Genomic DNA, 13,413 nt, shown 5'->3' with positions numbered 1-13,413 from the left:
ACACGTGGTAAGGTGACGCCAACATGTCAGCCAAGGTGCCACGTGGCAGGGTCATGACGCCGAGGTTATCTCGGGTAAAACCGAGGTTATTTCCGAAGATATCGGAGTCCAAGAAAAGCGGATAAGGGACAACAGTCCTAGAATAAAGAGGAGACTTAGCCAAGATAAGGATAAAACTCTTAGGAAGTTTATTTTTATCTCTGAAGAAGTCCAAAGTAAGTACTAAACAGGAATCCATAGAAGTCAGGCTTCTATTGGGATTAGGATTGACGTAACTATAAAAGAAAGGCACCACCGTGGGTCTAAGGTACGCAATTTTGTGCTTTGAGCATTGAGTTTAGCATTATTGATTATCTTTGAGAGATATACTGACTTGATCGTCGAAGTGCCTCCGGGTGGTCGAAACCACCGCCGAAATCTTCTCTTTCTGTTACAGGTTAGCCAGGTGTCATCTATTCTGCCAGTGTTCTTCAGCAGAATACTGAGTTGGGCAGTGTGATCGGAAAATCACCCACACAATTTGGCGCCGTCTGTGGGAACGAAAGGAAAATAGATGACCAACGACAGACCGAAAGAGAAGGTTGGGGACAACACCCCTATTGAGAGTGGGAAACATATTGACCTTGGTGTCGAAAAAGACAACTACAACGAAAAAACTCGTGATAAGAATCACGGAAAAGAGGACGTCGGCCAGGAGGGCGACGTGCCGAAGAAATTAGACCGAAGCAGGTATTATAACGAGGATGACCTCCAGCCACCGTTCCCGTCACAAGATACGCCGATTCCAGCAGCTAAGAAAGATGCCCAAGTAGGGGGGCAGAAGACAACTCCTACGACTCCTCAGCACGATAGGACCAAGGAACATTCTCACCGGCCTTCAAGGGAGGTCGGACGAGGAGAATCAAGAAGGGGAGATTCACAGAGGACACATCGCACCAAGGAAACTGACTCCAAAGAACATCAGCATGTTCAGGGGAAGGACCTCTGTTTCGACGCGACCAATGGAGGGAGGTCCAAAAGGATTCGCAATGACACATGAAGTAGTGCACCAAAGAGGCTAAAATCAGGAGATAGCCGAGCTCCTGGACGAACCAAGGAGGATCTGAGGGATTACCTCCAGAGAAAGCGACAAGATGCCGAGGTGACCTCACCTGTCAAGCCGAGATAACACTGAATATGAGAAGACAAGAGCTCAGCCCAAGTAAGCCAATCCCAGATTCCAGATCTCGGGTCCCAGATCCCAGAAGACAAGATCTCGGCCTATGATGATTAAGTCCGAGAAGAGAAGAGTTTACCAAGATGATGTTTAACACTTGTTGAAACTTGAGAAAAGTTTACAAGTTGAAGTTAAACTGAGATGATGTTTAACACTTGTTGAAACTTGATAAAAGTTTACAAGTTGAAGTTAAACCGAAATCATTGTTTAACATTTGTTGAGATTTGTGGACAATTTACAAGTTGAAGTTAAACCGAGGTCATTGTTTAACACTTGTTGAAATTTGTGGACAATTTACAAGTTGAAGTTAAACCGAGATCATTGTTTAACACTTGTTGAAATTTGTGGACAATTTACAAGTTGAAGTAATTAAACTGAAATCATTGTTTAACACTTGTTGAAATTTGTGGACAATTTATAAGTTGAAGTTAAACCGAGGTCATTGTTTAACACTTGTTGAAATTTGTGGACAATTTACAAGTTGAAGTTAAACCGAGATCATTATTTAACACTGATTGAAACTTGAGAAAAGTTTACAAGTTGAAGTAAGACAAATGATATGTCTTGTACTTGTTGAAATTTGTGATAAATTTACAAGTCAGGGCTAAGGTTGTATCAAATTAAGTACTTGGGTACTTGCCGAGGTAAAATATCAATTTGTATAACCGAGGTGTATCACCCCGAGATGGTTGCAAAGAAGGATGGTTTCGGCTAAGAAACTCGAACAAAGCTTGGTTGTTAGTTCCAAAACATTGATGAAAGAAGATTATAGGTCTTGGTCATATTGAGCCGACAAGTTCTGACTTCGACAACAAATAAGGGAGTAAGCTTAGCCGATGTGCTAAATTCGAAGAAATGATATAGGTTCCATCACCTCAGGATGCCGAGGTAATAGAACCTAGGGGGCAGTTGTGGGGACATAAAATTTTGAATAACGACACGTGGCCGAGATGTCACCGAGGTACCATGTGTCCTGGTCATGACGCCGAGGTGATCTCGGCAAGGCCGAGGTTATCTCCGAAGATACCGGAATCCGAGATAAGCGGATAAGGGACAAGAGTCCTAGAATGAGAGAAGACTTCAGTTTGGGTAAAGATGAGACTCTTAGAGAGTTTATCCTAATTCTACTGGGAGTCCAAGATTAGCAGTAATTCTAAGTTCATTAGAGCTAGGCTCCTATTGGGACTAGGATTGTGTTGGCTATAAAAGGGAGGCACCCCCATGGGTCTAAGGTATGTTTTTGATATTTTGTCTAGTGAGTTAAGTACTATTGGTTATCTTTGAGAGATATTGAGTACTGACTTGATTGTCGGAGTGCCCCCGGGTAGACGAGCCACCGCCGGAAACTCTTCTTTCTGTTGCAGGTCGTTCGGGCTTAATCTATTCTGCCGGTGTTCTCCAGTTGAGTACTAAGTTGGCAGTGTGGTCAGAAAATCACCCACACACCATTTATATCTGTGTTGATGTTATTGTCACTGCAATCTATTTCTTGGGTGGCTGAATTTATATTTACTAGATCAGCCCTGTTTGGTAGGGGTGGTAGTTTTCATAATAAGCATTGAGAATTAGATAATTGTGATCCGCAGTTAATTAACCTGTGGCTAGTTTTATGAAGATGCATACGGGGCTTTGTTTACTCAAATTGTTGTGTTCTCAGTGTGGAGATTTTTTGGAGGGAGCCCATATACATCCTTGCGCCGTTTGTTTGCTAATGAAATTGAAAAACATGAATGTAATTTAGTGCTTGTATTCTACATCCTAAGATCATGAAACGATTATGAACCAAAACACCTTGTCATTGTAATCAGACCTATTTTTGTAAAACTATCCTTTCTATCGAAGGCAACTTTCTCTCAACTGGAGAGATTGGTTTATAGCTGAGATTCAATGCTGACTTGCTCACTATTTAATGGAAAGAACTTCTAACATCTTGAAATGGTAATTTTTAGATTGGTCCTTGGAAATTTTTGTTTGTAATAATTTGGATTGGATAGTCGTGAAATGTTTCTCAACCCAGTTCTTGCAATTTAATTTATGGGATCCCCTGTGGAAAGTTATAATTTTTAAAGGAAACTATTAGGTGTCTCAAATTATGTTTATTTACTGAAGCTCTAGCTTGGAACTTGAGCATCAATAGTCCTACTGAAACTCATGGAGAGCTTTTAAACCTTAAAAGAATTCGCATTCAAATCATTCATTTTATAGGAAGTTCCAGAAGTGAAATCAGAGTGAATGTTTTGAAACTTTTGATAGTTCTCATTGTTAAAATGATGGGAATTATGAATTATAGGTAAAGAGAAGTTCAATACATTCTAGGAAATTTAATTAAACCAGAATGCAACTCTTAATTTGGAAAATAAATAGTCTTTGTAGACAATGGCTTCGTTTGGAAAGTTGCTATTTTAGTAGGCTATTTTAGTTTTTAGCTATTTTAGTAGGCTAAAATTTTTGTGTTTGGGAAGATGATTGGATTTTTTTATGGTTGGATGTGATGTTTGTGAGAGAAAAAGTAAAATGATTATGGGTTTGATGTGATATTTTGTCTTATTAGTTATTTTAGCCTATTTTGTCTTTTTGTGAATTTTAGCCTAAATTAGGCTATTTTTTTTTTCCCAAACACCCCCAATGTAGAATTACTCAAAATCATATTAAATTTGGTAATTATGGTTTCATGCATGATATAAATTTTTTGCACTTAATTGTTGAATCTGATTCAATCCAAACGATACATGATCTTCACAGGGACAGACCAAGAAGCAGGTAAGGAAAGCTCTGCCACTACTAAAAAAAAAACTTTTTGCGACCGCTATAAACCGTCGCAAATAATAAAAAAAGTCGCAAAAGACTTTTTGCGATGGCCCATGCGACGGCAAATGGGGGTGGCAAATACTTTTTGCGACGGCAAAGCAACCACCTAAATTACTTATGGTGACCGCTATTTTGCCGTCGCAAAAAACAAAAAAAAACACTAACATGATTTTTGATGACCATCTTGTTACTGTCGCAGCAAAAAAAAAAAAAAAAAAAAAAAAAAAAAAAAAGAGAATAAGAAGAAGAAGAAGCATAAAAGTGTAGCGTTAAGCACTCTAGGAATAGCAATGACAAGAATTCAGACAGTATAGTATTGTAGTCTAATTGAACATTCCATTTGAGTCTCAAAATTTGAGCCATATGTGAAAGTTATTACAACTAAAAACTTCGGAAAAGTTCTTTTATGAAAAAAATACAATCCAGAACTGGCCAATCTTCTCATCAATTTTCTTACTCAGGTGTTTCTCCACTCTATCGATGAACTAGCCAATCTTCTCATCAAATTTCTTTTCAAGTTCCACATCACCACATTGCACTTATGCAACAAAAATTTCAAGCATTTATGATAAAAATTATATACTGTCAAAATTAAAATTATCAATTTCAACTGTTTAAAATTAAAAATTATATCTCTATGAGCCCATCTGGCAATTGATCTACATTACAAAATGATTAGGCCACATGTTACACCATGGTTTATTATGGCTATGCTATTTTTTTTTTCTTCTCTATTTTTTATGTCTTTTTCCTTCTTTTCACATATCACCTTGATGTCATTAGCATAAGTGATTATTCTTCTTTGTTCTGCTTCTTCCATTCCTCAGATCCACCATGTGTTAGTTTGAATATATTCATTTACACGTGAATTTGTGCTCTTTTAGAGTCAATAAGGAATGGAATATTTCAACTTGACATTGTTTTAGTATTTTGGTTTGTGTACTATAGTAACTCTAGGAATATCAATGAAAAGTGATTACGACTGACATACAGTTCTATAGTCCCTATTCATTCATCAATTTTTGATTAATATTCTATGATTAATATTCATTCATAGAATCTGGTAAAACACCAGAAATAAGCCAACAAATTAGCAAAAACAAGATCAATCACCAAAATCATGTCTCTATCTATCTGTATAACTTTAAATTAACAAAAACAAGATGAATCACCTAATAAATCAAACAACAAGAATTAAAGACCTATCGAAATCAACACAGAAATTCAGAATAAATCAACATAGAAATTCAACAACTAGGCATGAAACAAACACGCTAGATTACCGAGAGAGACAGAGAGTTGGATTCATACATAGAAAGTAGCTTACCGATTATGAATCTTGATTATGAATCGATCGAAATCTTCATCAACAGCCGATCAAAATCTTCAAATCTTCATCAACAAATCGATCAAAATCTTCAAATCTTGAGAGTGAGATTCAAGTGAGATTCAAATTTAGTCGAGCGAGAGAGATTTGGACAATGAGATTCGAGTGAGAGAGAGTCGAGCGAGAGAGAGATTTTGAGAGAGAGAGAGAGATTAGGCAACAACAGGAAATGAGGTACACCACCGTTGGAGACAAATTTGGAAAATAAAGAGTGAAAGGGAGAGATAGGTCTAGTTTTAGATGATTTTTTTTTTTTAAAAGTTAAGAACACGATTGGGTTAAATGATTTTGTGATTTTTTTAATGTAAAAAGTGATTTTTTGCGACAGTAAAATAATCAGTCTAAAAAACATAGACGCAAAAAGTCATTTTTCTAGTAGTGTGCTGCGGGACTGTCATCAGCACCTGCATAACTTCGATAGAGTTAGCTTTTGTTTTTTTGATGCCTCATCCTTTTTGTATTCCCTGTAGAACAGAGACTTAGAAAGGCCTCCTTTTATTTCATTTTGTTTATGAAACCTCTTAAATTTTCGTTAATCTATGCATTATCGTTTGAGTAGTGATCGGGTTTTCTCAAGAATTGTGATGGAGTCGTAATTAATAGTATGACTGAATCATCCTTTATCCCCCGAGGATCTTCATTGCTTGATTTATATTTGGTTGGGAGTAGTCAACTTGATTTCAGTGATAAAACAGAACATTTAACAAGAAGGAAATGTATAACAGGTTAATCTCCAAGATCGAAAAAGAGTGTGGCAAAGCTTGTAAGTTGATGGGGCAAATAGTTGGTTCTATATTTTACCTGTTTGATTGGTGGGTTAGGTTAGGTGAGATATAAGTATAGTCAGTTTGAGTATGATATTATTAGAATGGAGGCTTACATTTGTTTGTGCACTAATATAAAGATATTAGTTTATTAAGATTGTATCTATGAAATTATGTAAAAAAAAAAATTATTATATATAATTTTGTTATTTTTATAAAATAAGAGCATAAGATTAATTTGTGAATCATAATTGTCATGAGAATACTAATCCCACAAAGATGGGACCATGAGATTGCTAATTCAATCCTACTCCTTGAGAGGCTTTGCAAACATGGCCTAATGACATTGGAACATGGTAAAAGATTTGTAATTTTACCATGGTGTGCACTCCTTTAGGTGAATATCTTTGCACGTTACATAAAAGTATGTAACTTTATCATAAATTTTTATAACATCAATTATAGAATATATAATCTCGTCTCAAATTGACATAATAAGATATTCATAATTTTGTGCTTGATGTTGAAAACATTTATGACTTGATTATGATATTTTTTATTATATCAATTTGTAATGAGATACGTATTTTATAATTAATGTGATGAAATTTTATTATAAAATTATGCATTTCATAATAAGGTGCAAATTGTAGGTAGGGGGAGTGCACCCATAACATTTCTCATATTATATGAGACTTCCTCTCTACCCGCATCATTGGTCTCGTTTAGGAACTTCCTCTCGACCCATATCATCGGTCTTCTTTCTGAAGTTAGTTATTTTAGTAAATTATTTTAATTTTTAGTTATTTTAGTTGGATAAAATTGTTGTGTTTCTAAAGAGAATTAAATTTTTTTATAATTAGATGTGATGTTTGTAAGAGAAAAAAATAAAATGATTATGAATTTAATATGACATTTTATCTTATTAACTATTTTAGTTTATTTTATCTTTTTTATGAATTTTAAACAAAAAAAAGTCCAAACCCAACTTTGCAAGTCAATTTTTTTGTCTCCCCCTGAAAGATTTAAAAAGTAACTATTTTGAAAAATTATTTGTTTTATTAAAGATAAATTCTTTAAAAATTTTCGAAATTAAAAAATTCCTAATAGATAAAATCAGAAAAAAAAAAGTATAAAATTAGATAAAATATAAATATATTTTATTCAAATTTTATCAGCCGAACCAAACACTCTCTAACAAAAACATTATGCCGCCAAACGAGCCCTAATTAACCAAAATCGAAGAAGTTTCCTCTCACATCTGTGTGTGCAAACAAAAAGGGTAGAAGAAGAAGTAATGTCCGACTATCTACCCGAAGAAGTGTGGATTGATAACATCCTCTCAGCACTCCCCATCAAGACCCTCCTTCGATGCACAAGTGTCTGCAAATCATGGTACTCTCTCATCACTAGCCCTAGTTTCATTTCCACACACCTCAATCGAAACAAACAACAAGACCCACCATTATTACTGCTTAGACATTGCTCTGAGCGTCCTAGGAAAGAGCATTTCTCAATACACCATGACAATCCCACACTCGATGAATATGCTGAGCTTGATTTTCCATTTCATAGCGTAAATTCGTATTTCAGGATTGTGGGTAGTTGCAATGGTGTGGTTTGCTTGTCTGATGATCACATGTGCTATGTACACACCATCATTTTATGGAACCCATCAATTAGAAAATCTTTTAACCTCCCAAGACCCAGTGTTGTTTTTCAAACCCATGGCCCTTTTATGCATTCAATTGGGTTTGGGTTTGATTCAATCAATCATGAATGTAAAGTGGCTAGGGTTACCTATGTCGAAGATGGTGATGGTTTTGAAATTGTTCCACCCGAGGTTGAGCTTTACTCGGTCAGCAGGGGATGTTGGCAAAGCATTAGTTATTGTGGTCTTCAAAGCATTATTCCCGAGCGATCACCACAGGTTTATATCAATGGGGCTGTACATTGGATTGCATATGATCGGAAAACAAATGGAAGTTTTCGCTGCAGTTTGATTGTGACTTTCAATATGTGTGATGAGCTGTTCCGGCAGGTTTTTCTACCAGATAGCTTGGCTGCCCAGCGCTGGACAAACCTGAAGATCAACGTATTTGGGGAATCACTTTGTGTGATGCATCATGTTTGCTCTAGTGCTAACAAAGGATATGACATGTGGGTGATGGAAAAGTATGGTGTAGTTGAGTCGTGGACTAAACTATTTGCTATCATCGATTATCAGGGAAGTTTGGGGCCGGTTATTGGGTTTAGGAAGAACAGTGAAGTCTTTTTGGTAAGTAGTGGAAATTTGGTGTCTTATGACCCTGAAACAAAAGAAAAGAAGAATCATGGAATCCATGGTATTGGCTACTTGTTTTATGTGGATACTTATGTTGAGAGCCTGGTCTTAGTCAGGGGGTCGAACGGACTCTCAGGGAGGCATGAATTTGTTAAGGAAACTGAACAAAAAAGAACAGCAACAAAGAACAGGAAGAACAGGCAACGTACATTTTTAATGGGAACAAAAGGCGAGATATGATTCTTACTTGTTCTTGATTAATTTATAGCTTACATTTGCTGTTGCTATTTGTTCATGTTATGGATGTGGAATAGACATACGTATACTTTTGAACACCAAAACATTATGTTGAATCAAGGCAACATCTTTTAAATGCTGCTAACCCATTGCAATCACTGAGTATGCATGAATTATGTTTTAGGAGAAAAAGATCAGTTTGTGCAAATTGACATCAGTAGCTCCGTTGTGAGTAATAGTTTCTTTTAACTTCAGTATTATTTCGTTTCTTATGTGTATTCTCTTGTGTCTTAGGGTTGTGGCTACAACGGAAGCTCAAGCTCAAGACTAGGAAGCTGGGAAAGGCGGGAATGGGAAAATGTTAGAAGTGGAGGCATTGAGGCAAGCCATTCCTTTATTAGTTGCCTGTTTGCATATAGTCTTTAACTAGATATAAATGTAGTGAAGTCTTCTTTCAAGAAATATGCGTTCAACTCTGATATTTTTATACTTTTGGAACATTTGTCTTCCTATAGATTCTATGTTTGAAGTATTACTTTACCATTTATATCTATGATGATGTTATTGTCACTGCAATCTGTTTCTTGGGTGGTTGAATTTATATTGACTAGATTAGCCCTGTTTGGTGGGGGTGGTGGTTTTCATGATAAGCATTGAGAATTAGACAATTATGATCCGCGGTTAAAAAAACCTGTGGCTTGCTTCATGAAGACGCATACGGGCTTTGGTTACTCAAAATTGTCGTGTTCTCCACAGTGGAATTTTTTGGAGGGAACCCAAATACACCTTTGCTCCGTTTGTTTTCTAATGAAAATAGCAAAACATGAATGTAATTTTAATGCTCATATTCTACATTCTAGGATTATGAAACGATTTTGAACCAATTCTTATCTGCTACTTAATTTTTAAAAGTTATTTCAAACACCTTTTCAGTGCAATCAGTGCTTTTTTTTTTTTTTTTTTTTTTTTAAAGAAAAATAATCCCTTCTTTCCAACGAAACTTTTTTCCAACTGGAGAGCTGGAGAGATTGGCGTATAACTGAGATGCAATGCCGACATTTATCTCCCCCCCACCCACAAAAAAAAAAAAAAAAGAGATATAATGCTGACTTGCTCACTATTTAATGGAAAAAGCCTCTAACATCTTGAGAGATAATTTTTAGATTGGACCTTAGAAGTTTTTATTTGTGATAATTTGGATTGGATAGTCGTGAAATGTTTCTCAACCCAGTTCTTGCAATTTAATTTATGGGATTCCTGTGGAAAGATTTAATTTTTAAAGGAATTAGATAAAGGAAAGTTTCTAGTTTGCCAAATTATATTTATTTGCTGAAGCCCTAGCTTGGAACTTGAACATCAAAAGCCCTGCCGCAACTCACGTAGCTTTTAAACATTAAAATGAATCTTTTCATTTGATGATTGTAGATGACAGCATCATATTTGCCAAAATATTGGAATCTGTGTGCGGGATAATTAAATCCATTATTATTACTATTGCAATTTTGTGGTCACTTAGAAAGTTACGATGAAAATGATAGGAACTTCCGAAAGGGAAGTCAGGGTGAATCTTTCGAAACTTTTGATAGTTCTCATTGTTAAAAATGATAGGAATTATAGGTAAAGAGAAGTTCAATATATTCTACAAAATTTAATTAAACCGGAACGAAAATTTTAATTTGGAAAATAAATAGACTTTGTAGACAATGTACAATTACTCAAAATCATATTGAATTTGGTAATTATGGTTTCTTTGCGTGACAATTTTCGTGTATTTTATTGTTGAATATACATGATCTTTGCAGGAAATAGGACCATGAAACGGGGTGAAGAAAGCTTTGTTGTGGGACTGTCAGTAGCTCCTGCATCACCTCCACAGAGTTAGTTTTTGTTTTTTGATGCCTCACCTTTTTTTCTATTCTCTGTAGAACAGAGACTTATTCCGCCTTTTACATCATTTTGTGTGTAAAGCCTCTTAAAACTTTCATTAATTTATGTATTATCGTTGGAGTAGTGATTGGGTTTTCTAAGGACTTGTGATGGAGTCACAATAGTATAACTGAAGCATCCGTTATCCTTTGCGGATCCCCTTCCTTGAGTTATATTCTGCTGGTGAGTAGTCATGGTTTCAGTGGTAAAGCAAAACAATTAACAAGACGGAAATGCATAAAAGTTTAATCTCCTAGATTGAAAGAGTGATGAGATTATTAGAATAGTGGTTAGATATATAAGATAAATTGCGTTTATTTATGTAACTAGTATATGGTCATATTAATTGGTTAGGATTAAGTTTATGACATTATGTAAAAGATCTCATTATATAAGAAAGTGATTTTGTTATTTTTATAAAATGAGGGCAAAATAATGTTTAATCATTCAATTCTATAAGATTGGATTGTGAATCCCAACTGTCCTAGAAATACTAATCTTGCAAAGGTGGGATTAGCAATTCGATAGGGCCCTTAGTACCACACCCCTTTTTCAATCCCACCATTTAAGAGGCTCAACAAACATGGCCTAAAAGAATCCGGTGCCAATTTCTCATTCTTTCCCTTTATTTTTATTTTTTCCTTTTCAGGTTACACTCCCAAATTATAAATTCTAGTACGATTTAAGTTTGGACATCTAACTTGCACAAATGCATATAGATAATTCAAGTCATGATATGTTCTTGTTTAATACAGAACCAGAAAAATTTACACAACCCAAAAGAAAATATCTTGAAGAAATTTACAAATCTGAAACTCATTGAGGGAAAGAAAAAGAAAAAGAATGAAGGAAGACCTAGAAACATGCCACAACTTTGGGTGGAGACAATGACATCGAAGAACTTGAAAAGTAGCAGGAAACTGCCATCTTATTTCTTACAAATATGAAATATTTAGAACTAGACAACCGCATTACTAATGATTTGAGCATGACCAAGAAAAAAGTTCTTGATAATTTTGGAGCTGACCGGGCGGCAAAAACACAAAACAAAATTAAGAAAGTAGTGACAATGGAGATGTGATAATGAATCATGAGCACGGATGGCAATAGATGAATTTACCCTTCCAAAATTGCCACCGGTGAAAGAGTTGGAAAGACATGGTATAAGAAAATTCTATTATACACATCCCATATTATATACACTCTTAGTTATATTATTTTCTTCTTTAGTTATGATCAATTTTTTTCTTTAATTAAGATATTATTTTGAAATTTTGATTATGATTTTTTGTGTGTTTGATTATGACTTTTTTTTTTTTTAAATTTTATATTATAACTCAAAAAGTATAAAATTATACTATTTTCTTCTGTAATTATAAGTGCATATGGTATACACCCGGGTGTGTAATAGTCTTTCCCCTTGGTATAATGTAATTATGTTAATATGCAAATCTTATTTATTTATTTCAGTGTATGTCAAATATCTACATTAAATATATATTTTTTTGCTTTAGTCTTATTTTAAAAAAGTTAATGTAATCATATCAAAATTATAAGACTAATTGTTTTTTTTTTTTTAAACTTTAGAAGGGGTAAGAATAATTTAGGAAACGTTTAGGAATAGATTTTTTTAATTAAAATATGAGATGAAAAAAAGATGTTCGTAATGATTTTTTTAAAATTTTTTAACTAAAAACTATAAAAAAAAATATTAAAATGAGTGAGTGAGTGAAATGAAATCTTTTAACTTAACATTCACCAAAGAAAAAAAAAAAAAAAAATCTTTAACTTATGACTAATAAATATCAAAAGGGTTACTAAAATCTCAACTCCCAAACAATTCCTACCCATTAACCAAAAAAAACACTAAAAAAAAACGATTGCTACCCTGAAACAAAAGTCAATGCAATTGCAGAGATACAAAAATACAGGGCGTCTCTATTTACACACCACCTTTCATCTCAAGTCACACCATTAATTAGTTTATTTTTTATTACAATATTAACCTAATGTAAAATGACCACAAAGGATAAAGGGCTATAATATGCACCTTATGTAAAATTACTATAAAGGACAATAATAAATACAATACACACCTCTCTTCTGAAATGTTCTTTATGTATCTTCTCTCTCAAGAACTCAAGAACCCAAAAACAAAAAATAAAAAACCCTTAAAGAAACAATAAAAAAATGTACGTATTATTGAAGATTTTGATTGGACTGAATGATGGATGCATTTGGCAATATTGGTTTGGAACAATGGAGCAAGAAAAAGGTTAGTTTTTTTTTTTTTTTTTTTATTTTGGTCGTTTTCATGTATTGCTGATTGGTAAACCGTTTGTATTCGTTTGGATACCCAAATTTGAACAATGTACTAATGTTCGACTACCTACAACCGAAAAAGTTCTAATTATTCGATTTTCTAGTGTCGAACATAGTCCACATGTTCGGTTAATAAGTTTCAAACTTATAGCATTTGTTCGGTTTTCAACAGTTGAACTTTTGAACTTAGCTTGACTCTGTATTTTTGAACACTTATAACACTTTTTTTTTTTTTTTTTTTCCAGAACTGTGCATCCATGGAGGGGATCGTGAACCAGAGGAGAATGGAGTGAAGTCATCTTCAGCATGAATGGAGATCGGTTTAGACTGGTTCCTAAACCTCTGGGATGACAATGAAACAAAGAATGGAGGGGGACATTGTGTGTGTTTTTGAAGTGGATGTGTAGAATATGGATGAGTAAAGATTGTGGATGGGTATGTGAGTGAGTAAGGGTAAAGATGGAAGATT

The 13,413-nt window shown here is 34.5% G+C and overlaps 1 protein-coding gene across 1 annotated transcript; it reads left to right on the top strand.

Annotated features, from left to right (window-relative positions):
- Positions 1-7,380: 7,380 nt before the first annotated feature.
- Positions 7,381-9,145, top strand: LOC145797145 (F-box protein CPR1-like). Its single transcript, XM_082883568.1, has 2 exons — positions 7,381-8,688; positions 8,991-9,145. The coding sequence occupies exons 1-2, from the start codon at positions 7,473-7,475 to the stop codon at positions 9,059-9,061; spliced, it is 1,287 nt and encodes a 428-aa protein (XP_082739694.1). The 5' UTR covers positions 7,381-7,472; the 3' UTR covers positions 9,062-9,145.
- The last annotated feature ends 4,268 nt before the right edge of the window (positions 9,146-13,413 follow it).

Source organism: Camellia sinensis, chromosome 8 (assembly GCF_055761805.1).
Source record: "Camellia sinensis isolate YWXY chromosome 8, ASM5576180v1, whole genome shotgun sequence".
Taxonomy (NCBI): domain Eukaryota; kingdom Viridiplantae; phylum Streptophyta; class Magnoliopsida; order Ericales; family Theaceae; genus Camellia; species Camellia sinensis.
The sequence above is the reverse complement of the archived record's forward strand: the minus strand, read 5'-3'. Positions and strand labels throughout refer to the sequence as shown.